The sequence below is a fragment of the Chionomys nivalis genome (genome assembly GCF_950005125.1).
Source record: "Chionomys nivalis chromosome 23 unlocalized genomic scaffold, mChiNiv1.1 SUPER_23_unloc_1, whole genome shotgun sequence".
Classification (NCBI taxonomy): Eukaryota; Metazoa; Chordata; class Mammalia; order Rodentia; family Cricetidae; genus Chionomys; species Chionomys nivalis.
Genome location: NW_026646869.1, coordinates 1,004,990 through 1,028,766, shown reverse-complemented (window position 1 = coordinate 1,028,766; position 23,777 = coordinate 1,004,990). Strand labels below are relative to the sequence as shown.

At 51.9% G+C, this 23,777-nt stretch overlaps 1 protein-coding gene across 5 annotated transcripts in view; it reads right to left on the bottom strand.

Annotated features, from left to right (window-relative positions):
• Shank1 (SH3 and multiple ankyrin repeat domains 1) overlaps nt 1–23,777 on the bottom strand; it is a 51,317-nt gene that overhangs the window by 24,714 nt on the left and 2,826 nt on the right. For 4 of the 5 annotated variants that reach the window (XM_057761053.1, XM_057761054.1, XM_057761056.1 and 1 more), the window contains exons 2-15: nt 23,471–23,768; nt 23,109–23,312; nt 22,612–22,683; nt 18,833–18,941; nt 18,532–18,683; nt 16,334–16,501; nt 15,828–15,944; nt 9,429–9,506; nt 9,180–9,246; nt 8,589–8,919; nt 7,674–7,867; nt 1,400–1,513; nt 1,188–1,263; nt 742–768 (exon numbers count right to left, since the gene is read on the bottom strand). In XM_057761053.1, the coding sequence (XP_057617036.1) occupies nt 742–768; nt 1,188–1,263; nt 1,400–1,513; nt 7,674–7,867; nt 8,589–8,919; nt 9,180–9,246; nt 9,429–9,506; nt 15,828–15,944; nt 16,334–16,501; nt 18,532–18,683; nt 18,833–18,941; nt 22,612–22,683; nt 23,109–23,312; nt 23,471–23,725 (1,964 nt within the window). In that variant the 5' untranslated portion in view covers nt 23,726–23,768. The remainder of the gene's footprint in view (nt 1–741; nt 769–1,187; nt 1,264–1,399; nt 1,514–7,673; nt 7,868–8,588; nt 8,920–9,179; nt 9,247–9,428; nt 9,507–15,827; nt 15,945–16,333; nt 16,502–18,531; nt 18,684–18,832; nt 18,942–22,611; nt 22,684–23,108; nt 23,313–23,470; nt 23,769–23,777) is intronic. The other variant, XM_057761055.1, reaches the window with a different exon arrangement.

Here is a 23,777-nt window from a genome sequence, read left to right as displayed (position 1 = left end):
TGATTCGCCTCAGACCCTGGGGCGCAGAGTGGCTGGCACCCAGCCCCACCTTGTCCCCCATCCGTGGTATCATTGCTTTCTCCTCCCGCAACCCAGACCTTTCCCCCACTGGCCAGAACACAGACACAGGTTTGGACACATTTAATGGAGGGATAAGGAAAACAGGGAGAGCCTTCCCTGGGTTGGGGTGGGATGGGGTGGCAGAGGAGGGTGTCACCTTTCGGACCGTACATTATGGCAGCCCTTCCCCAGAGCAGAGTCCTGTGTCCAGGGAATCACCCCTCCTCTGCCCTTCCCTCCCACAGCATTCCAGGTTCTGAACCCAAGAACCAGTCATAGAGAAGACACACACACACCAGGGCCAGCAAAAGCACACACAGGAACACAGGGTGTCTAGAGAGATCTGTCCCCTGTTCACGTGTGAGCAGGCACATGGACAGCTCTGGCAGGGCTTGCTTGCTGCAGCCAGAGAAGCACACATGTGCAAAGCCAGCCACGTAGTCAACACTGACACCAATGCACCCATGTGCATTGAGAACTGCAGCGCACAGCCTTGGTTAGGGTATATTCACAGTGATATCCAACTCAGGGCCTTCTGCCTGTACATGCACACTGGCAGAGACAGACAGCATCCACACGCGGGGACTCCTCAGCTCGGCTCATGCACACATACGCATTCTCATCCCCCAAATACAAGCACCCCATCCTGGTTCAATCTCCACCCTACCCCGCCCCTCTCACCTCCCTGAGTCAATCCCATCGATCAGACTTCAGAAGCAAGTCAGCCAGCAGCCAAGGAGGGGACAGGTGTCAGTGTGCCCCTCGTTCTGTCCCCACCCATGGAGTCTTGCTGGTTCCACCCCCCACACACTGTATAACACATAGGATGTACAAATGTCTACAGTATGGGACAGCACACAGATAGGGAAACAAGAAGGAGACCAGGAATGCTAACTAGCCCCCACACAAGAATCTAGGGCCCCAAGATACCCCAACCCATGTTTTGGGTATTCCCAAACTAGATGGTCCCAGTGGCTGCTAGGGGCAGATTTGGGATTGGGCTGTTCATTAACAGAATTCTGCCTTTTCTGAACTTTCAAGTTGACCAAGATGAGAAAGAGGCCTTAAAGTAGGGAGTGTAAAGGGAGCTGGGAGCGGAGGCGACCTAAGGGTGTGAGGACATTTACCTTGGGGCATCGAAGCTGTCGTAGGAGCCCACTGTGTAATGCCTGAAGAGTCTCTTTGCCTTGTCACTTCGGCTTTCTGCAGGGACAAAATACCGTGGTTCCTGACTTTGTAAATAGCAAACTCGAGCCTACCCCCAGATTCCTGCACCCCATCAGCTGGGGCAGGAGGGGCAGGAAGGTTGTAGGGTGTGAGGGAGACCATTCCTGGTTACCTTGTCTTCCTTCCTGGGAGCGATTTGCCACCTCTTCTAGGCAGTCAGAGGGGAACCAGCCAACTCGACCTTTGACCTGGCCTTCCCAGAAGCCTCCTTCCCCGATGCTGAGCACTGGATAGGAGAGCGGGGACAGGGGACAGGGAAATGTCTTGAACTTTCTCCTCTCTTCTTTCCACGTGTCCCCCCAACCCCACTATATTTTTGAGACAAGTTCTCATGTATTTAGGACAGCCTCGAAGTCACTGTATAGCGATTATGACCTTGAATTCCTGATTCTCTTGCCTTGGCCTCCTCAGTGCTAGGATGAGAGGTGTGTACCAGCAAATCCAGTTTATGTGGTGCTGGGGATCGAACCCAGGGCTTTGTGCATGCTAAATCCTCCAGCAACTGGACCCCTCCTCGACGTTTCTAGGCTTCATTTTTGCTCCCAACACTGCTGGTGCACCCTGCCCTGTCATTCTAATACCCAAAGATGTCCTTAAGATATATTTGAGGCATGGGGAGGGAGAGATGGCTCAGAGGGTGAGAGCACTGACTACTGTTTTTCCAGAGGGCCCGGGTTCAATTCCCAGCACCCACAAGGCAGCTCATAACTGTCTGTAACTCCAGTCCCAGAAGCACACAAGTGTTGTACAGACACACATGTGGGCAAAATGATCATAGACATAAAGTAAAATAAAAATATTTTTTTTAAAAAATAGCTTGTGCAGGATTTGTGTGAATTCAAGGCTTGCCTGGGCTATATCACAAGACCTTATTAAAAATCAAAACAAAAACTTAGGGGTAAGGGGTGGTGAGATGACTCAGTGGGTAAGATGCTTACTATTTAACCTGAAGGACCAGAGTTTGGATCCATGTTGAAACCACACACAGACCTTTAACACTGCTGTTAGGAAGCAGGAGGGCCACTGGGGCTTGTGTTCTACTAGCCTAGCTCCAAGAGCAGTGAGAGACCCCACTTTTAGGGATAAAGCAGAGAGCGACTCAGCAGAACACCCCGAGCCCTCCTCTGGCCTCTGCTCACGTGCACCTGTACACAGTGTGCACCTACCATATCACACCCAAAACCCCAAACAGAACAGAGTCAGAGCTGGGACAGAACATCTATAAACCTGGAGGGGTCTTAGAGCCTAGAGAGTTCAAAGCCAGTCTTTTTTTTTTTTTTTTTTTTTTTTTTTTTGGTTTTTCGAGACAGGGTTTCTCTGTGGTTTTGGAGCCTGTCCTGGAACTAGCTCTTGTAGACCAGGCTGGTCTCGAACTCACAGAGATCTGCCTGCCTCTGCCTCCCAAGTGCTGGGATTAAAGGCGTGCGCCACAAGAGATCTTGCCTCAAAACCAAAAACAGAGGGTCCAAGAAATGGGGGTGAGCACAATGGAGAACCAAGATGGGACATTCTTGCATGTGAGCTTTCTGCACCAGAGGAGCATATCAGGTAGGCTTGGGGAACAGACTGGGTTCTGTGGCATGGTCCTCCCTGACTAGGGGCAGGTCCACACTTGGTTCTTGTCCCTTCTAGTTACCACCCACAGCCTACCTGGGTGTACCCTTAACCCTCCAAAATCCTGTAGCTCAGAGAGCTGCTCTGAAGACGTCTCTTGCCATCCCTCCCTCCCCACCCACAGTTGTAGGCAGTGGTAACTCTCAGTCCTTTGGCAGACCAGCCTGCTCTCATCCTGTTCCCTGTCTGGTGTTGAAGCAGAGAGAGATGGCAAGGAGACTGAGTTCTCACTCCAGGCTAGAACTCGAGAGGGGACACTTTTACTACTCCTATTTTAGTGACAAAGAAGCTCAGAGAGCTAATGCCACTTGCTATCTGACCAAGGTCACAAGGCTAGTTACTGTCGCAGCAGAATTGGAACACAAGCCTGTGTGGTTGCAAGAATAAAGCTTTGAGTGGCTAGTGTGTGCCTGAATTCCCATCCAAGGATCTCAATACTGTTGCCAGTAGCAACAGACACACTGTCTTTTCTGTATCTCAGTATTTTCCCCCAACTCTGTCTGTACTTGGTCCTTCACCTATTTTCCCTTCTCAGTCAGTCCTCAACTTTTTCTAGGTTAAAAAAAAATCTGAATGCAAGCTGGGGCTGGTCGCACAAGCTGTTATCCTAGCTGCTTGTAAGGCTGAGGCAGGAAGGTGGCAAACTCAGGATGTGCCTAGATTGCACAGTGAGTTCAAAGCCAACCTCTGCAACTTATTGAGACCCTGTCTCAGAACGAAAAGTGGAAGAAGGGCTAGGAGTGGCTTAGCAGTAGGGTACTGCCTAGAATCCCACAGTGGAGGACTGAGGTGTTGCTCAGTGATAGAGGTCCTGCCTAGAATCCCCTAAAGAGGTGCTGGGGTGCTAAACTTAACGATGGAATGCTTGCCTCCTCACTTCAATTCCAACTACTGGAAACGACTGAGGATCTGGAATATGGTTTGGTGGATGAAGTGCCTGCCTCACAAGCGTGAGAACCCGAGTTCAATCCTCCATAGTCCACAGAGAAAGCTGGAAGTAGTAGCACACACCATAATCTCACTGTGGGACGGTACAGACAAGTAGATCCTGGGGGATTGCTGGTCAGTGAGCCTAGCCTACTTGATAAGCGCCAGGGTAGTGAGAGTCCCTGTCTCAAAAAAGCAAGGAGGATTGGTCTTGAGGAACACCACCCATGGTTGACTTCTGGTTTCTACATAAGCACTCAACTGTATGCATAACTATGTACCACACACACACACACACACACACACGCACACATGTATGCACACACGCACACACACGCACGCATGCACACATACATGCACACACGCACACACAAACACACACGCACACATGCACGCACGCACACACACTCAAAGATGCTGAGGACCACACTTGAAAAGCCTCCACCAGAGCTCAGATGACACTAGGTATTGCCATAAAGCTCCCCCAAGGATAAGGGGCAATGACGTGAGAGAAAACCCAGGCCATAGATGCAAGCAGACGACAGGGCATTCAGGGAGCTGGGCTCTCGGTTGGTTCTGCCATGCCTGGCTGCTTGGGCTTGAGAGCAATCATTTGCTTACAAGACAAACAAGTACTGATCAAGTGTCAGGTGCCGAGACAAACAGCTGGACACAACCATGGAGTTCCTGCCCTAGGGGAGCTTCCACACCAGCAGCCCTTGGAGGAACTTCCAAGTGGAATACTGATCAAGGGGACAGAAGAGGCCAGGCATGGGAGCATATGCCTTTATCCCTAGCACTCCAGAGGCAGATACAGGAGGATTACTGTAAAGTCTAAGGACAACCTGGTCTACAACAGTGAGTACCAGGTTGGCAAGGGCTATGTAGTAGACACCTTGTCTTAAAAAAACAGGGATGTGGGGGTTGGAGAGTTGACTCAGAGGTTAAGAGTGCTGGCTGCTCTTGCAAAGGACCCGGGTTCTACTCTCAGCTTCCACACAGCGACTCACAACCATTGGTGATTCCGGTTCTTGGGGATCTGATGTCCTCTTTTCACTTCCGTAGCACTGGGCATGCACATGGGACATACATTTATGCAGACGAATCATACATACATATAAACTAAAAATAAATCAAGATTTAAAATAAAATAGTGGAGGTGGATGTGAAGGGTTGGCTTCCAGGGTTGATTTGGATGATCTGGCTGGCTGGGATGGCTAGCCAGGTGTCCCCTTCCTCTCTCACCACTCAAGTGCATCCCTCCTAAAATGTGCACTCGCTCAGTCTAAGAGAACGACCTTTTCCCGTAGAGGAGAACCTGTCTTCACTCAAGGGTATGTGAGTATTTGCACGCCCTGCCAGAACCTCTACACAAACTCTCAAATGGAAGTAAGGCTGGAGAGACGGCTCAGTGGTTAAGAGCATTTGTGTGCAATCGTTAGGACCAGAGTTCAGGACCTAGAACCATGTAACAAACTGGGTGTCCCACGCATGCCTACAGTCCCAGTTCTAAGGTGGGTAGAGACAGAAGGATTGCCAGGGCTTGCTGGCTTTCAGCCTAGTCTCTGCCTCAAAGAAATAGGCAGACAATGGCTCCACATTCACACAGGCATAGGCACCATGTATATTCCTATACGCATACACATATAAACAAGTAAATACCTCTTAAAATGGGGGGATGGGCAGAAAACAGTGAACTGAATAATGAACAACATATCCAGATATCCCTGAAACTTGAGACACCCTAGTAGCTGAGGACACAAAGAGACCATGGCAGGATATTCCATAAATGTACATATGTACATAAATGGTACAGAGTGTCAGAAACCAAAACATGCTGGTTCATGTATGTCACCCCAGCACAGAAGACTGCTGATAGTTAAGGCAAGTCTTGGCTACAGAATGAGTTCAAGGCTACACTGGGCTACAGTGTGATAACCCTACCTCAAGACTGATAGATATATAGATTGTTAGATAAATAGATTGATAGATGATAGATGGTACATGATACAGATACAGCTAATAGATTGTAGGCTAGATTAAAAGTTACATGTTATACACATACATGATGGATAATAGATACATCTCTCACACACACACCACACACACACATGATGGATAATAGATACATCTCTCACACACACAACACACACACACACATGATGGATAATAGATACATCTCTCTCTCTCATACACACACCACACACACACACACACACATACATGATGGATAATAGATACATCTCTCACACACACACCACACACACACACATGATGGATAATAGATACATCTCTCTCTCTCACACACACACCACACACACACACACATGATGGATAATAGATACATCTCTCTCACACACACACACCACACACACACACACACATGATGGATAATAGATACATCTCTCTCTCTCATACACACACCACACACACACACACACAAATACATGATGGATAATAGATACATCTCTCTCACACACACACCACACACACACACACATATATGATGGATAATAGATACATCTCTCTCACACACACACCACACACACACACACACACACACACATACATGATGGATAATAGATGCATCTCTCTCACACACACACATCCTCCCTAATCTTGCCCTGCTAAGGGAAAGCTGACCACTAAGTCCACAAAAGATCCAACTCGCTGGGTGAGAACGTCTGAACAAGCTTCGAGGTCTTCCTCATATCTATGTCCCCTGAAAGGATGCTTGTCCAGCCATCACTGGTCTTTCTCTAAGTGGTCATGAGAAGGAAAGCTGCCTCTTATGCGGCATTTACAGTATCCACAGACTGGCCTAAGAGACTTAGTGACTTTCATGATTCTCCCTAGAGTCTTGTTTTAAAGACAGTGAGACCAGGGCTCAGAGAGGTTGGTTTCTAGAACTCTTTCCTCTAAGAGGTGGTGGGCCAGGATTTGAGCTCAGACAGCCTGCTGCTCAGCTGCTGCACTGAGGGCCCCTGGATAGATAAGAATACAGCAGAAAATTATCCTCTGTTTGATACGAATCATATTCTCATCAACACGGTTCCCTACGTCCAGGCGCCCATTTACCCAGGAAGGCACACTGCCCATCCTGTGGGTCACAGACACTGCCATCCTGAGAGACGGCCGGGCATGGTCACTTGTAATCCCAGCACTCAGAAGGTGGAGGCAGGATAACCAGAAGCTCAAGGTGCACCTGAGCTACTAAGTGAGTTTGAGGTGAGCTTGGGAAACATGAGACCCTGCCTCAAGAAGAAAAGTTCCAGGAGCCTAGAAAATGTTCCCATCCGTAAACTGCCTGCTGTGTAAGTACAAGGACCCGAGTTTGGATCCCCAGCACCCAAATAAAATGCCAGGAACAGTTGTGGGTGTCTGTAAGCCCCAGAACAGGAAGCAGAGATAGTGGGTTCTTGGAGCTTGCTGGGTAGCCAGCCTGTCTGAGTTTAGTGAGAGACTCTGTCCCACAAAAACAATGTGGAGAGCGGATTGAGGAAGGCACCTAATGCCAGCCTTGGGCCTCGACATACACGCTACACATGTGCACAAACACCAGTACGCACATGTGCCAACACACATTCAAACACTCTTGCACACATGCAAGACCACACACCATAAACATACATACACACAAAAAGAAAGAAAAAAAAACCCCAAGAAGTTTCCATGAGGCCTACTACATGTCAATCAATGTTCCTCCAAAACTCAGTCTCTTCCTCCCGACACTGCCCCATACAGTGCCTCCCTCTCCTCCAAGCCAGTGGGACCTCTCAGGGCTCTCTAAGGTCCCCAGCGAGAGATTCCCTTCACCCTGTACCCACCCAGCCCTGCCCTGTCACCTTTGATCTTTTCGCCTTTACTCAGAGAGATCTCCCCTTCTCCTTGAGCCTGGTATGACTTCACCGCCATGAAGGAGCGTCCGGGTACCGCTGAATAGAGCTTCCTACGTCTGCCTCTGCTGCCCAGGGAGCCCCCAGGGCCCCCAGAGCCCCCAGTGCCCCCAGCCGGCCCTTCTCGGGGTGTCCCGCTGGAGCTGCAAACACAGAAGTGGTGAGAGGCAGGGAGAGTAGAGGGACAGGGCATTTCTGGGGACAGTCAGGGCAGGGACAGGTACTGCTTTTCCAAGTTCTGGTATCTTTGGGAGACCAGCGCACCCCATCTCCTGTCTTCAGACTCCTAGTTCCACCCCTCCCACGGTCTGCACAGGCAGCCTGATTCAGCTTCCTGAACCTGTGCTGGTACATCCTCCAGCTCTTGAGCTTTCCTTCAGAGACTCCTAGCTTCCTCCTGGGGCAGGTCCAAGGCCGCGGACAACTGCTCCTAGCCTTCTCCACTTCCTTGGGACCAGGGGCCACACCTCATGGGCCTCCCTCTCTCCCTGGCATTCTTACCAAAGAACGGTCCCCTCTCCTGCTCCCTCGGCTCTCAGCTTCCTCTCCCTGAACCCCTGAACAGCCTTGGACATTATTCCCAAAGCCCCTACCTACCCCAACCCCCTCTTCCTGCTCTCTTTCCTCTTGCCCCGCCGCCATCTGTCTGTGCTCATAGGCTGCAAGCTATTTCTTCCAGTGTTCCGCTCAGCCCATGCCAGCAGTGAGGCCAGGCGTCCCTAACACCGTCATTTTACCCATGAGACAACAATGAGAGATACAGGTGTGTAGGGGACCGCCACCCTTGGGACAGGAGGTGAGCAGCTGGGCTGTGTGGGTGCTAGAATGGTTGGGCCGGCGGCTGTGGACCTGAGTCCCGCCTACCTGGGCCGGCCTCGAGGCTGTCTCTTGGTATCTTCAGGATGTCTCCCTCGGGATGGGGAGCGTGCCCGGGCACCTCGGGGGCTGCTGGCGCTTCGGAGGGTCCCACTGCTGAGCTTAGTGCTGGGGGCCGAGGGCTGTGACTGGCCCTGGGGTCCTGAGGTAGGGCCAGGGGTCCCAGATGATGAGGCCCCTGGGGCCGAAAACACCATCCAATCAGGCAGCGCCATGCTTGTGTCGCTGTTAGCTCTCAGCAGTGCTGGGGGTACAGTCAGCCCTGCACCCGGGGGTCCCCGACGGCGGGCTGCATACTTGGGGGACTCCTGGAAGGGCACTGAAAGTGAGGAGTGGTGGTCAGGGCCAGGCAGGTAGGATGGGGAAACAGAAGCAGGGTGGACCGCGAGGGCAAGAGGCGGCGGGAGACGAGCAATGGGGGAGGGGCGGTGCTGAGTCATTCCCTCTCCCCTCCTCAGGGCAGTTTTGAAACTTTGAGGAGTCTGTGTCCCACCCTGACACCCTTCAATAAGGCCACCAAGCCTGTGACCCCAACATGAACCCTCAGCTCCTCCTTCATCCCAGCTCTTTTTCACTCACCCACATCCTGTTCCCGATGGTTACGGATCAGTTCCCCCAACTCAAAATTCCCAGCAATCACAGCCACCTGTAGGAGGGGGACAGGGAGGTCGCTACTCAGCAGAGAGCAGGGACAGGAAACATCTAAGCCACTCCACTGACCTGACCCTGTCCCTTCTCCCAGACCATGCTCCCTTGCAGCTTTCCTCACTGCCATTCCTCTTGTCCCCTTGTCCTCTGTGTCCCCTGCCTCAGTTCCGAAGCCCAGACCTGGAAGGGTGTCTGTCCGTTATTATTTTTCACATCCTTGTTTGCTCCACGATAGAGGAGGATCCTGGCACAGGTCTCCTGAAAAGGACAGCGGTGGTCCAGGAGGGAAGGAAAGGAATAGTAAGTTAGTTAGCATGAGTAACACAGTTGTTATGCTGGGGACTTCAGAAACACTCCGACCTAAACTAGCGTTAGCCAGGAGAGCAGCCTTTCGGCACTGTGGTGGTCCCAGGGAGAGATGGACTATGTGTCTAAAGTACGCTGGGAAGCTAGGCCTGGGGACTCACATCTCTCATCCTAGTTCATTTGGGAGGCTAGGGCAAAAGGATTACAAGATCAAGACCAGCTCAGGCAACTTAGCAAAATGCTGTCTTGAGATAAAAAGTAAAAAGTGAACTTGTGATGCAGACCAGTGGTAGAGTCCCTGCCTGGAATCCCCCAGTGAGGGGCTGGGGTGTGATTCAGGTAGGACGTCTACCTAACATGTGCAAAGTCCTGGTTCCATCTCCAGCACAAGACGTATAGATAAATGGGCAGTTTCATGGACTTAGCATGCGAGAAATCCATCTCTAGTTGTTTTATGCTGCTTCCTAGTGAAGTGATAGCAGCTCTCTGGTTTCTCCCACCAGATTTCAGCAGCTGCCTCCTGCTAAGGTGGTTGGGCTTCAGATGTGGCTAAGCCAGAAGCAGCCCTCAGCTCTGTGAGGGGTTCCTTGTCTTGTGTGTCAGGAGCTGAACTTCAGAAGGGAGGTCACTGAGTGGCCCGACAGAAATCACTGCGCTTGTCTCCCAGCTGGGGAGGCTAAGCTCTCTGCACATTCAAGGTCACTCATTGGCCTCAGATTCTACTCCAGGTCTGCATTTGTGCATGTGTGTCTGTGTGGGGGAACAATGTGTGCATGTGTTCCTGTGGGTGACTATGCCCAGGTGGGGGTCAGAAGACGATACTGCTTTCCTTCCACCTTGCTGGAGAACAAGGTCCCTCGCTTGATGCTGCCTATGTCGGGCTAGCAGGTCCATGAGTTTTGGGGGATGTCCCTGCCTCTACTTCCCATCTCCCTGTAGGAGCAGTGGGATTACACAGTCACGCTATCATGCCTGTTTTACACGGGTTCTTGGGATTTGAGCTTAGGCTCTCTTGCTTGCATGCAAGTGCCTTTAAGCTTTGATCCATCACCCCAGTCTCCCAAGTCTGTCTTACCGGCACTCTCTGTCAGTCTCAGAAGGAGGAGTACACAGAGTCAAGGGTAGACGTCAGGTGGGAGACAGCGGGGACATACAGAGCCCCGTCAGTCACTTGGCTCTCCCTCACTCTGTGCTAAACTAGGTCTCTGAAATGACCCCAAACCTCACCCAAACAACCCACTTAGCTCTCCTGCCCTGACCTCAGTGCTTATCACAGTCCCTTTCTCCAACCCCTGGCCACTTCCTCCCCATAGCAGGCACTCTTCTGCTCAAGGGCCTTTGCACTCTAAAGAGCCGCTTGGAATTCTCCATCCATCCATTCCTACACAGTAGCTCTCATTTCATTTGGTTTTTTTTTTTGTTTTGTTTTTTTTTTTTTGTTTTTCGAGACAGGGTTTCTCTGTGGTTTTGGAGCCTGTCCTGGAACTAGCTCTTGTAGACCAGGCTGGTCTCGAACTCACAGAGATCCGCCTGCCTCTGCCTCCCAAGTGCTGGGATTAAAGGCGTGCGCCACCACCTTCATTTGGGTTTTATACTGCACCATCTTTTCAGAGAGCCCTTTCCCTCACTGCCCTACCCTTTGCTGTCTGCTTGAGACAGGGTCTCAGAATAGCCTGCTCCTAGCTGTGCAGCCCAGGCTGGCCTCAAATGCATGCCAGTCTTCTTCAGCCTCCTAAGTGCTGGCAGGAATTTTTCACATATCCCTTCCTCCTTATCTCTCTAGAACTCTCTTGCGTGGATTAGCATTCTTCTAAGCCAATATTAACCCATTTCCTTCAAAACACCATATGCCAGACATCCCATATTCTATATTTCTGTCTTCTACGGTATGTCACACAAAGGTTCTGTCTGCGACCCCAGCCTCCGACAGCAGTGTGTAGCCCACAGGAACTACCCAGGGACACTTACTCAGTGGGGAAATGTCCTCTGGCCTTTGTCTTAGCCGAGACAAACCCACACTGGCCTGTGGTTCCACTCCGCTCTGGCTCCCTTGAATGTGAATTTCTAGTGCCTCTATTTAACACACCTTCTACATGGGAAACCCTTAAGTGTATACTCTGTACTTGATACAGGCTTGTTCTGCAGGATGGGATCAGAGCAGGCAACATTTGTGCCTAAACCCTTAAAGAAAGTTCCTGGAGCAGGTGGGGTATGAACCTGGCCTTCAGATGCTGGTGTTTGTCTGTCTGGGTCTGACTGCTAACATCACTTCCTGCAAGTCCAGTTTGCGTTCTGGTTGTGTTGTGTATAAGCACGTATAACCACGTATTCCCATGCTGTCATATTTGTATGTTTTGCATGCTCGAGGGGGATGGGGTTATCACAGTGTGAGTCACAGCACCGTACTTTATCCCATCTGACCAAGTTTAAATGCCCACATTTTAGTGAGTAGCTCCCTCCACTGGACACCTGAAGAACCTTGTGTTTATTTACAAACTAGCACTTATCTCACGGAATTCTGATTATTTGTTTAAACATTCACCGTACTGAGATCATCCTCTACCTTTCCTGGGCCTGCATTATCTCTGATTCATCTCCTATCCCCAGAACTGGCACCAAGCACACAGTAGGTGCTCAAGAAATACACTTGGAAGAAATAAAGATGGAGGATGTGGAGCTGTCAGTCAAAACCCATTTGCTCAAGTCACTCAATTATTCATTCAGTTGTTGAGTCATTCAATCTGTCAAAGGCAGCAGCCACCTGTCCAGAGTTCTAAGTCCTGAGCTGCTCACACTTCTGGTGGAGACCCACAGCTCCACCATCCACTCAGTCAGCCGTGCATTCATTCATCTCTCAGAAGGAACAAGGATACTGTTTCTGGGGGCTTGGGATAGAGCAGTCTATGAAATCCTATCCCCATTATGAGACAGACTCACAGTCTAGGACCGGTCTGTGCAAACTACAGGGTCAAGGGGACAGACAGTAAAGAGTGACAGTCAGACTCAGCCCAGATAGGTGGATGGACGGACAGATGGATATATAAATAGATGGATGGGTGGGTGCAGGGATGGGTGTTTGGGTGTAAAAGAATTACTATGTTCTGGGGCTTGGAACAGAACCAGAACCTACCAGATTCTGTCCCCACCCTTGAGAGGCTTGCAGCCTAGGGAACCTGACCTTTGCCAGAAGACGAATGGGTGGAAAAATGAACAGGAGGACAGACAGATGGATGGATGGATGGATGGATGGATGGTTGAGTGGATGGATGGATGTGGATGGGTGGATGGATGGGTGGGTGGGTGGGTGGGTGGGTGGGTGGGTGGGTGGATGGATGGATGGATGAATGGATGGGTGGATGGATGAGTGGGTGGATGGATGAGTTGGTAGTAGATAGGTAGGTAAGTGGGTAGGTGGGTGTGTGGATGGATGGATGGACAGATGGGTGGATGAATAGATGGGTGGATGGATAGATGGATTGGTAGTAGATAGGTAAGTGGATGGATGGATGGATGGGTTGGTGGTAGATAGGTAGGTAAGTGGGTGGGTGGGTGTGTGGATGGATGGATGGACAGATGGGTGGATGGACAGATGGGTGGATGGATAGATGGATTGGTAGTAGATAGGTAAGTGGATGGATGGATGGATGGATGGATGGATGGGTTGGTGGTAGATAGGTTGGTAAGTGGATGGGTGGGTGTGTGGATGGATGGATGGACAGATGGGTGGATGGACAGATGGGTGGATGGATAGATGGATTGGTAGTAGATAGGTAAGTGGATGGATGGATGGATGGATGGATGGGTTGGTGGTAGATAGGTTGGTAAGTGGATGGGTGGGTGTGTGGATGGATGGATGGATGGATGCACTGGTGGTGTGTGAATAGATGAGGATGAGTGAAGGGGATGGATGGTGAGGTGAATGGACAGATGAATGGGTTGTTGGGTGGATGGGGGGCGGGAGGATAAATGTGTAGATGGATGGGTGTGTGGTAGATGGGTGCACTCATGTGTCTATAGGTGTCTGGCTGACTAGGATAAGCAGAGAAGACGGGTGAGAAGTAGAGGATGAACTCACATTTGCTAAGCATCTACTTGATCTGATAGTAAGCAAAGTGTTCACCTGCTTGATCCTTTGAAAGATATTCATGACTGACCCATTTCACAGATGGCAGGAAATGGGAGAACTGAAGAAAGCAAAACAATATGCTCATCTGGTCCTCTCTGGGGAATAGTGGCTGCTGTATAATTCTCTGTACTCAATTTTCCCTTTCAGATGAATGTCAGCCTTCTGACCACATCCTGGCAATTGACACTGGTGATGATACTAATAATAACAATTATTATCATGGCTGTATTCTAGGGATGAATACTTCATGTACACAATCACTCATCTCTTTCAATCAGCTGACATGATTCCCTTTTCAGGGAGGACGAAGTCTCAGAGAGTGGAAGGAGCTTGTTTAGGGTCTTCCTGGCTGTGTGAGGCCAGGTCTTTTTTTCTCTCCATCAAAGCACCTGCCTCCGAGTCAGAGGTCCTGGCCCAGAGGCCTGCATGAGGAGCAGTAGAGAAAGCAGTAGCGAGCGGGAAGGAAATGCCAGCACGATGTTGCTGGGTTTGAGAAACACCAGTCTTCCCTTGGCGTTGAGCATTCTGCTCACTGCCACAAGGCGGCACTTGGATACCCGCCATATCCCCAGCACTGAGAGTTCTCTGGAGGCAGAAGGGGTTGGGGCTGCTTTGGAAGACTTCCTGGAGGAAGGGAGGGCAGATCAGCAGCATCCCAGCAGGTGTTGTCCTCTCTACCCTGAAGTCCCCCAAGCAGCTCTTCAAGGGCAAGGATCTCTGAGAACAGAGGTTGGAGCTCCAAGGGGCCTGGCTCATCTGAGGTCACTTGGTACTCAGGTGGCAAAGGGACCTTAGCTCTTGCTGACAGCGTTCCATTTGGTGAGACCCTTGTCTCTGTTTTACAGCCCATCTCTCCCCCAAATTCCTGGAGAGGGGACCCTCCACAAAATTGAATTGCTGAAAATACAAGACTCATCCCCAGGCTGTGCTTTTCTCATTCCTCTGTCCCCTGCAAAGGGCCCCCTGCTCAGCTGCTTGTCTTTTGCACAGCTTATGCTCCCCTCCTGGAGCACTCTTTCCCCCTCATCTGCCCCTGCTGTCTTGACCTCATTCAGAAAGCCACCTCCAGCCAAGTCCAGATCTGGCTCCCAGGGGAAGATGGGAACATGTTCTCCATAACTTTACTGAACACCTAGGATTAGACCAGCAGCTCAGTATAAAGCTTGGAGCCAGACACAGGGGAGAAACTCATTAAATATGATGGGTAGATGGGCGGATGATGGCTGGATGGATGAAGGGTAGGTGGGTGGATGGATGAACACATAGCTGGATGGATGAAGGGTGGGTGGGTGGGTGGATGGATGGATGGATGGACAGATAGCTGGATGGATGATGGGTGGGTGGATGGATGAAGGATAGGTAGATGAGTAGACAGAGATGGACAAGTGAGTAGACAGGTAGTTGGATGATTGTTGACTGAGGTTTTCTGTCCCGCCCATTAGCTCAGAATGGGGGTGTGCTGTGAGACAATGGTTTTATCCCGTAAAGATTTGTTTCTTGTACTTGTTTAATAAAATGCTGGTTGGCCAATAGCCAGGAAGGAAGTAGAGGCTGAGCAATGAGAACAGGAGAATTCTGGGAAGAGGACTCAGTCTACAGTTGTTACCCAGACACAGAGGAAGCCAGACACAGAGCGAGCAAGATGTGACTGCCTCGCCGAAAAAGGTACCAAGCCACGTGGCTAACATAGACAAGAATTATAGACTAATGTAAGTTATAATAATTAGTTAATAAGAAGCCTGAGCTAATGAGCCAATCAGTTTATAACTAATGTAGACCTCTGTGTGATTTCTTTGGGACTTAACAACTGCGGAAACTGGGCAGGACAGAAACCTCAGTCAACAGAAGATGATTGGATTATGGGTGGATGAGTGAGTAGGTAGGTGGGTGGATAGATAAGTGGATAGGTTTGTAGATGGCTGGGTGTGGAGGTGGATTATACATGGATGAGTGGGCGGATGGGTGAATGGGTAGGTAGATGGAGAAGTGAGTGGATAGACAGGATGGATGGATGGATAGATGGACGGACGGGTAGATGGATTGACAGGTGGGTAGAAACTGAATGAACAGAGGTTGCAGAGCTAGGAGGTTTGAGTGAACTGTGGAGCATGTCTTTGAAGGGGCAGGTAGATGTTTCTGGGGCTGACCTTGTTGTAGAGAGCACAGATGTGCAGGGCTGTGTTTCCTGAGGCATTCTGGGCTCCAGGTTCAGCCCCATAGAAGAGCAGGTGTTCCAGGTGCTGAGAGTGGCCCCGTTGGCAGGCCTGGGGGACAGGGAGTGGAGAGGCCCGATTAGACCTCATCAGAACCCTTCCAAGGCCCTCTTCCTTGAGGTCAGAAGACTGTATCCGCATCCCCTTCTATGTTTTGCCCTTATTCCTGTTCTGGGACCCAGGCCATTAACTTTCTGACTCTAAGCATTCAGTTACTCCAATGTATAAATACCCAGGCTGGCCCTTTAAGTGAATCAAGCACCCAACCTCTCCATGTATCTATTCTCCGAGTCCTTTTACCTTTTCTTCTGTGAGGACTCTGATTATTTCACTCTCCTCTCTGTAAGGAACTCTGCCATCTCTTTTGCATCCCAGCCCTTGGATGCTGTAAAGCCCAGGTATCCAAGCTCTCCCCAGTGCTCGGGACTGAATCTGGATACCTGGTGGATTTCCTGCCAGCCGTTCTCATCCGCAATGCCCAGCTGGGCCCTGTTGTACAGAAGTAGCTCGCAGCAGCGGGGGTCACCCCCCACCATAGCTGTGTGGAACAGGGGGGTCAGCCCTCGGCGGTCCTTGTAGTTGGGGGAGCCCCCAAGGTCCAGAAGTGCCTAAGGAGGGACAGACAACTCAGGAAGAAAGGACAGACGGCAGCTCTAGCTCTAAGACGCTGGTAGGGAGGTGAGCCTTAAACGGTCCACACGGGCTCACACCTGTGCCTTTTCTGTTTGTGTGTTAGAACTTGTAACTCAGGTCCTCACACTTGCATAGCCCTCCACTGACAGAGCCACCTCTCCAGCCCCTCTGACAGTCTTAGAGACAATGCCTCACAGGACCCTCTCACTCTGACATGCGGCTCACCCTTTCTCTAAGGGGTGACGGTTGGTGAGCCACTGGAGGGTGGACACAGCCTTGGGCCTTTTAATACAGGTAAGAATGGGGTCTAAGTTTAAGAATGCCCCTGACCGAGTGTGGGAGCACCACACAGACACCCACAAAAGGAAGCCTGGGAAAGGCAAGGCTGGGGTAAACTCAAGTTTGAGACAGCATCCTTGAGGGTGGGGGTTCTAGGGGAAAGAGAGAAAGGGTGAAAAACGCGAAGTTTAAGGTCAAGTGTTGAGAGCTGCCCCTGTGTAGACAGCTCCACAGAAGCCCTTGTGTGGTAGGACACTGCCGTGACCTGTGGTGCCATTCAACATGGTGGCCACAGGGGGGCGATGAGTACCTGACTGGGGCTAGCGAGTCCATGGAAGTGTGATTTTAATTTTATTCCATTTTAATTATGTTAAATCTAAACACCCTGGTGTGGCCAGTGGTTAGGGAACTTGATAGCAAAGATCTGGAAACACACAGAGGTACATAAAGAGTACCCGTTAGTTCTGGCTATAAACACCAATTCTTCATGCCAATGTTTGGCTACACCAAGGGGCTCTTTGGGAAAGGGCGAGCTAAGAGGGATGGGTCACTGAACTGGGGCACCTGTGCATATGCGTGTGTCTCAATCTTTGGGAGCAGCCAGTGCCAAAAGAGAGACCAGGTGCCCTGGCAGAGGCAGAAGAGAGAGTATTTAAAATGAGGCTGCACGCAAGGGCTGGGCTACGGGGTTGGAGGGCCCATGCAAACATGAAGACCTGAGTCTGATCTCAGTGATCCGTGGAAAAGTGTTGCACGGCTGCAATCTCAACACTGGAGAGGCAGTGGCAGATGGATTCCTGGTCAGCCAGATTAGCCTAACTGGTGAGCCCTATGCGCCAATGAAAGCTCCCTTGGTTCTCCAGTGGAGAAATATGGTGGCTAATTCCTGAGGACCAATAGCTAAGGCTGTCCTCTGACTGCCACATTTGTATATGCCTGCTCGTGGGTTACACACATATGCACTTGTACACACACACACACACCACAAACGAAAACTGCACACAAATTCGCTCTGTGCATTTTGTGGGCACATAGGGCTTATTTGTTTGGAAAACCACATTTTGTTTCTCTGTTGCGAGAGGCCTATGACGCCTGTGCTAGCCTGAAACACACTATGTAGTCAAGGTTGACCTTCCACTCCTCCTCATCCTCCTTCCTCTACCTCCCAAGCGCTGAGATGCCAGGCTTGTGCCACCACACCTGTTTGGGGGGAAGTGTGTTTTGTGTCTTAGGTGTGAGAAGAAGGATTACCTGTGAGGGATGAAGGGCTAGGCTAGGATGAACACAGGAACAAACCCAGGGTGTGCGTGGAGATGGTCTCCCTGAGTAGCAGGAACTCACTCTCTCTGTCCTAAGGCCTTTAAGGGTAGGTATTTGGAGAGGCAGAGGTAGGGTGCACACTGGCTGGACAGAGGGAAGGGGGCCATTCTGAGTGCCCAGGGAAGAGACTGAGTCACAACCAGCTTCGCTAAGCTGGGGCACCTGACAGACGGACAGCGGGAACTGTGTATCTGTCAGTGTGCAGAATCCGATGGTGTAGTGGGGATGCAGAGGAACCGTTTAGGCTGGAGGGCAGTGAGACAGGGTCTCATGTAACCTAGGCCACCCTTGGATCCCTGAGCGCTAGGATTGCAGGCGTGTACCTCAGACCTGGCTGACAAGGGATCTTTTGAACAGAAATGGGAAAGAAGGAAGGGTCCCCATCTGGGGGCTCCGGCAGCCTCACCGTGAGTGCCAGGCAGTGTCGAGCACAGGCAGCCTTGTGCAGCGCTGTCATGCCATCCCGGGCTCTGAAGTCTATGTGAGCCCCGCCCAGGCACAGCGTTCGAATCACCTCTACTGAGCCTTCCGTCTGGGCCGCCAGGGTCAAAGGTGTCTCTGAAGGGCAAGAGCAGATCCTCAGAGGCAGAACTTCGGGCGCCAGCCCTTAGACTCCACCCCTGGTCTCCTAGCTGGGATGTGTCCCTGGCCTCTCTACCCAACGCTGCTCCTCAGCCCAGTCCTTCACAGCCCACGCCTCTTCCTACCTCCTGAATCTGAGTCATGGTAATTGGGGTCCAGCCCCTTGTCCAGCAGCCTCGCCACCTTGTCAGATGTCCCGAGCTGCACATATTCCAGGAACTTCTTCAACCCCGTCTGAATCGCGTACAAGGAAAGACAGGGGATTCAGGGAGATTGGGGATCAAGTGAAGAAAGCAGCAATCAGAGACAGCACCCAGGGAGTACACAGCCAGTGCCTTCCCAAGGCAAAAAGGAAGTCTGGTGTGGCGGGTCCTCCCAGTCATCTCAGCATTTGGGGGCAGAGACAGGGAGATGACGAGTTCTAGGCCTGCCTGAGCTATGTAGTGAGACCCTGTCTTAAAAGTAATATTCTGAAATAGAAGGGTATGGTGGTTTGAATGAAGATGGCCCCTATAGGCTCATAGGGAGTGGCCTTATCGGAGGAGCTGTGTCACTGAGGGAGGGCTTTGAGGTTTTAGAAGCTCGAGCCAGGTCCAGTGGCTGTCTCTTCCTTGCTTGCCAGTCGGGGTCTAGAACTCTCAGCTATCTACCCAGCACTATGTCTGCCTGTGTGCTACCATGCTTTCCACTATGATGATAATGGACTAAACCTCAGAGCTGTAAGCCAGCCCCAATGAAATGCTTTTCTTTGAAAGAGTAGCTGTGGTCATGATGTCTCTTCACAGCAGTAAATGCCCCATGACAAAGGGGAACTGTGCACTGTGTTGAAATCTACCCTGGTTACACACGTTCTTAAAGGAATACATCTCTACTGTTACCGGTTCCACACACAATCCAGAAGAAAATAATTAAAATATCATGGGCATGCAGCTAAGCCTACCAACCTGAATCTGATCCCCAGAACACACGAGATAAGAAAGCTGAGCTCTACAAATTTTCCTCTGACCTCCACATGTGATCGATAACACAAACATGCCATCTCCACCCCAAAACCAGACATGCACAATAATAAATAAGTATGTAACTATATCATGGGGGCTAGAGAGACAGCTTAGCTGTTCAGAGTGCGTGCTGCTCCTACAGAGGACCTGAGTTCAGTTCCCAGCACCAACCAATGGCAGATAACTCCAACACCGGGGTGGCTGATGCTGCTAGCTTCCTGGATCACATCCATTCATATGCACATACCCACACACATACACATACAAAATTGAAAATAAAATAAATCTTAAAAAAAGACACAGTGGAATTGCACATGGCCACTGGCTTCCAGAGTGGCGGCACAGGGAGGGAGGGAGAAGGCACGAAGGGGAGGAAAGACATGAACAGATGACGGTGAGGGACAGAGGAGAGTGGACGGTGGGGGACAGAGGAGAGGAGAGTGGACGGTGGGGGACAGAGGAGAGGAGAGTGGACGGTGGGGGACAGAGGAGAGGAGAGTGGACGGTGTGGGACAGAGGAGAGGAGAGTGGACGGTGTGGGACAGAGGAGAGGAGAGTGGACGGTGGGGGACAGAGGAGAGTGGACGGTGGGGGACAGAGGAGAGGAGAGTGGACGGTGGGGGACAGAGGAGAGGAGAGTGGACGGTGGGGGACAGAGGAGAGTGGACGGTGGGGGACAGAGGAGAGGAGAGTGGACGGTGGGGGACAGAGGAGAGTGGACGGTGTGGGACAGGGAAGAGTGGATGGTGGGGGACAGAGGAGAGTGGACGGCGGGGGACAGAGGAGAGGAGAGTGGACGGTGTGGGACAGAGGAGAGGAGAGTGGACGGTGGGGGACAGAGGAGAGTGGACGGCGGGGGACAGAGGAGAGGAGAGTGGACGGTGTGGGACAGAGGAGAGGAGAGTGGACGGTGGGGAACAGAGGAGAGTGGACGGTGGGGGACAGAGGAGAAAAGAGTGGACGGTGGGGGACAGAGGAGAGGAGAGTGGACGGTGGGGGACAGAGGAGAGGAGAGTGGACGGTGGGGGACAGAGGAGAGTGGACGGTGTGGGACAGAGGAGAGGAGAGTGGACGGTGGGGGACAGAGGAGAGGAGAGTGGACGGTGGGGGACAGAGGAGAGTGGACGGTGGGGGACAGAGGAGAAAAGAGTGAACGGTGGGGGACAGAGGAGAGTGGACGGTGAGGGACAGAGGAGAGTGGACGGTGTGGGACAGAGGAGAGGAGAGTGGACGGTGGGGGACAGAGGAGAGTGGACGGTGTGGGACAGAGGAGAGGAGAGTGGACGGTGGGGGACAGGGGAGAGGAGAGTGGACAGTGGGGGACAGAGGAGAGTGGACGGTGTGGGACAGAGGAGAGGAGAGTGGACGGCGGGGGACAGAGGAGAGTGGACGGCGGGGGACAGAGGAGAGTGGACGGTGGGGGACAGAGGAGAGAAGAGTGGACGGTGTGGGACAGAGGAGAGGAGAGTGGACGGTGTGGGACAGAGGAGAGTGGACGGTGTGGGACAGGGAAGAGTGGACGGTGAGGGACAGGGGACAGGAGAGTGGACGGTGTGGGACAGAGAAGCTTTGGGGAGGAAAAAAAAGAAGGAAGTTTCTTCCCACTAAATGTCAAGAATTGCTTCTCTCTGGCCACATCAGCCTGCTAACTTCCTCCCAGCTCCTAGGGACCAGGGCAGACACAGGGGACACAGGGGAGATATCACCCAAGGTCTGGAGGGAAAGCACCCAACAGAATAAATGTGGCTGGAAAGGAAAGGCAGAGTGTGTGCTTGATGGAGATAGAGGCGCGGGGAACTGTGGGAGTCTATGAAGTGCTACCCAGGCAGGACCCTAAGTGCTTCTAGCAGAGAAGACAGAGTTAAAGATGGGCTAAAGGGCTAGGAGTAAAGCGCTTGTCATGCAAGCGTGAGACCCTGAGTAGAAAAAGCCACGGGTGATGGTGTGTACTTGAAATCCGGGTACAGGGGGTGGTGGAGACAGACATATCCCTGGGGCTTCCAGGTCAGCTAGCCTGGCCTACATGGTGACCCTCAGACCAGTAAAGGACTGTATTAAAGGTAAGGTGTGGCCAATGAGATGGCTCATCAGATAAGGGTGCTTTCCACCATGTCTGACCACATGAGTTCCATTACCAGGATTCAGATGGTGAAAAGAGAAACTGACTTTCTCCAAATTGTCCATTGTCCTCTGGCCTCCACATATGCATCTCCTCCTCCTCCTTCACCACCACCACCACCATCACCTCCACCACCACCACCACCATCACTACCATCTCCACCACCACCACTACCACCAGTACCACCTCCACCACTATCACCACCCACACCACCACCACTATCACCACCACCACTACCACCTCCACCACCACCACTATCACCACCACCACTACCACCTCCACCACCACCATCACCACCACCACCTCCACCACCTCCATCACCACCATGACCACCACCACCACCTCCACCACCACCACCATCACCACCACCACCTCCACCACCTCCATCACCACCATGACCACCACCACCACCTCCACCACCTCCATCACCACCATGACCACCACCACCACCTCCACCACCTCCACCACCACCATGACCACCACCACCACCTCCACCACCACCATCACCACCATGACCACCACCTCCACCACCCCTCCTACAAATGCACACACCAGGCAGATAGCATTGCTCTGGGCAGGTGAGGCCATAAAGGGAAGTGGGAGGGGTTATGATGGAGATAAATGGGTGTCTCCAAACAGAATTCAAAGTTAAACGGAGGACTTGGCGTAACTGAGGGGCTGGCAGAGGGGAGAGCTGCTGGGGAAATACTGACTATGAAGGTGATGGAAAGGCGCTCTGGGTGCGGGGGGCACACCCAGAGGAGGTCTATACCAGGGCACTCACCTTCGTGTGCAATTTGGCCAGCTGTTTCTCATCTAGGTTGGTCTGTTTGTAGACTCGTGTCTTGTAGCGGAACTGAGACCAGGGGTTGGGTATGAGGAGACACAGATTGGCAATTAGAGTCCTTGCTGGGGAATAATGTCAGTGTCCCTCCCTTCCTCCCAGAATGAGTTTAGGGTTAGCATGGAAATGGCCCTAGGTAGGGTGACCTTTCCAGGAGTACCAGGCCATCAAGGTCTATTGCACTATAACCCCTACATTGCAATGTAACCCCTACATACATTGAATGTTCTAGAAGAACTACTGTAGTTGGAATTCCCTCACCAGTTGATGGTATAAGGAGCTTAGGGGAGGAAGGAGGCAACTCAGCTGGTGATTTGGACTCAGGAACTCTCTCCTATGAGTTCTCAGGAAATCTTGAAGAGCTCACTGGGGTTCTCTTGGAATCATAGTGGATATGTTCCAGGGCATGACTTCTGTTAAGAGTTCTGTGGCCTCACCTCCAGGTAGGGTACCCCCTTCTCGAAGGACTGGGGGTACTCTCTCAGCAACCTCTCCTCTTCCAGGAAGTTGGCATCCCGGCCTGAGGTGGCCGGCTGGAACAGGCCATAGTTCAGCACGTCCTGCAGACTCTCACTCAGGGCACAGAGCACTTGCTGTTTGGCTGTCCAGATGGTGGCATCGGGGTTGAAGCGCAGGCATTTCTGGTGGGAGATAGGATGGCCAGGACTAGGTTGTGTCAAGAATCTGAGGGTGAAGGGTGGGTTGGAAAAGGAGTAGAGTCCAGTTGGAGCTGGGATTGGGGGTGGGGAAAGAGACTTGGTCAATATGTCTATCAGCTGACAGGTGACTAGCCACTCACCGTCTGGTGCAAGTCGGGGATGCCAATCCTGAAAACCATCATGCTGAAGTGGGCGTCGTCAGGGACAGACATGGAGCGTCCCTGGAGGCCTCGGGTAGAGGCCAGGTTACCAGGTGCTCCACTGCCCCGGCCCCGAATCCCCTGGGGGCCTCTCCCTGGCCCGTCTGGGGAGCTGTCGGATTCTGAGGCCCCCTCGGGACACTCGCTGGCACTGTGGCGTTCCTCGTCCTCGCTTGTCGCGGGGCTGTGGGTCATCGTGGGGCCACGGGGCGACGGGGGACAGCAGCATCACAGGCAGCTGGGCAAG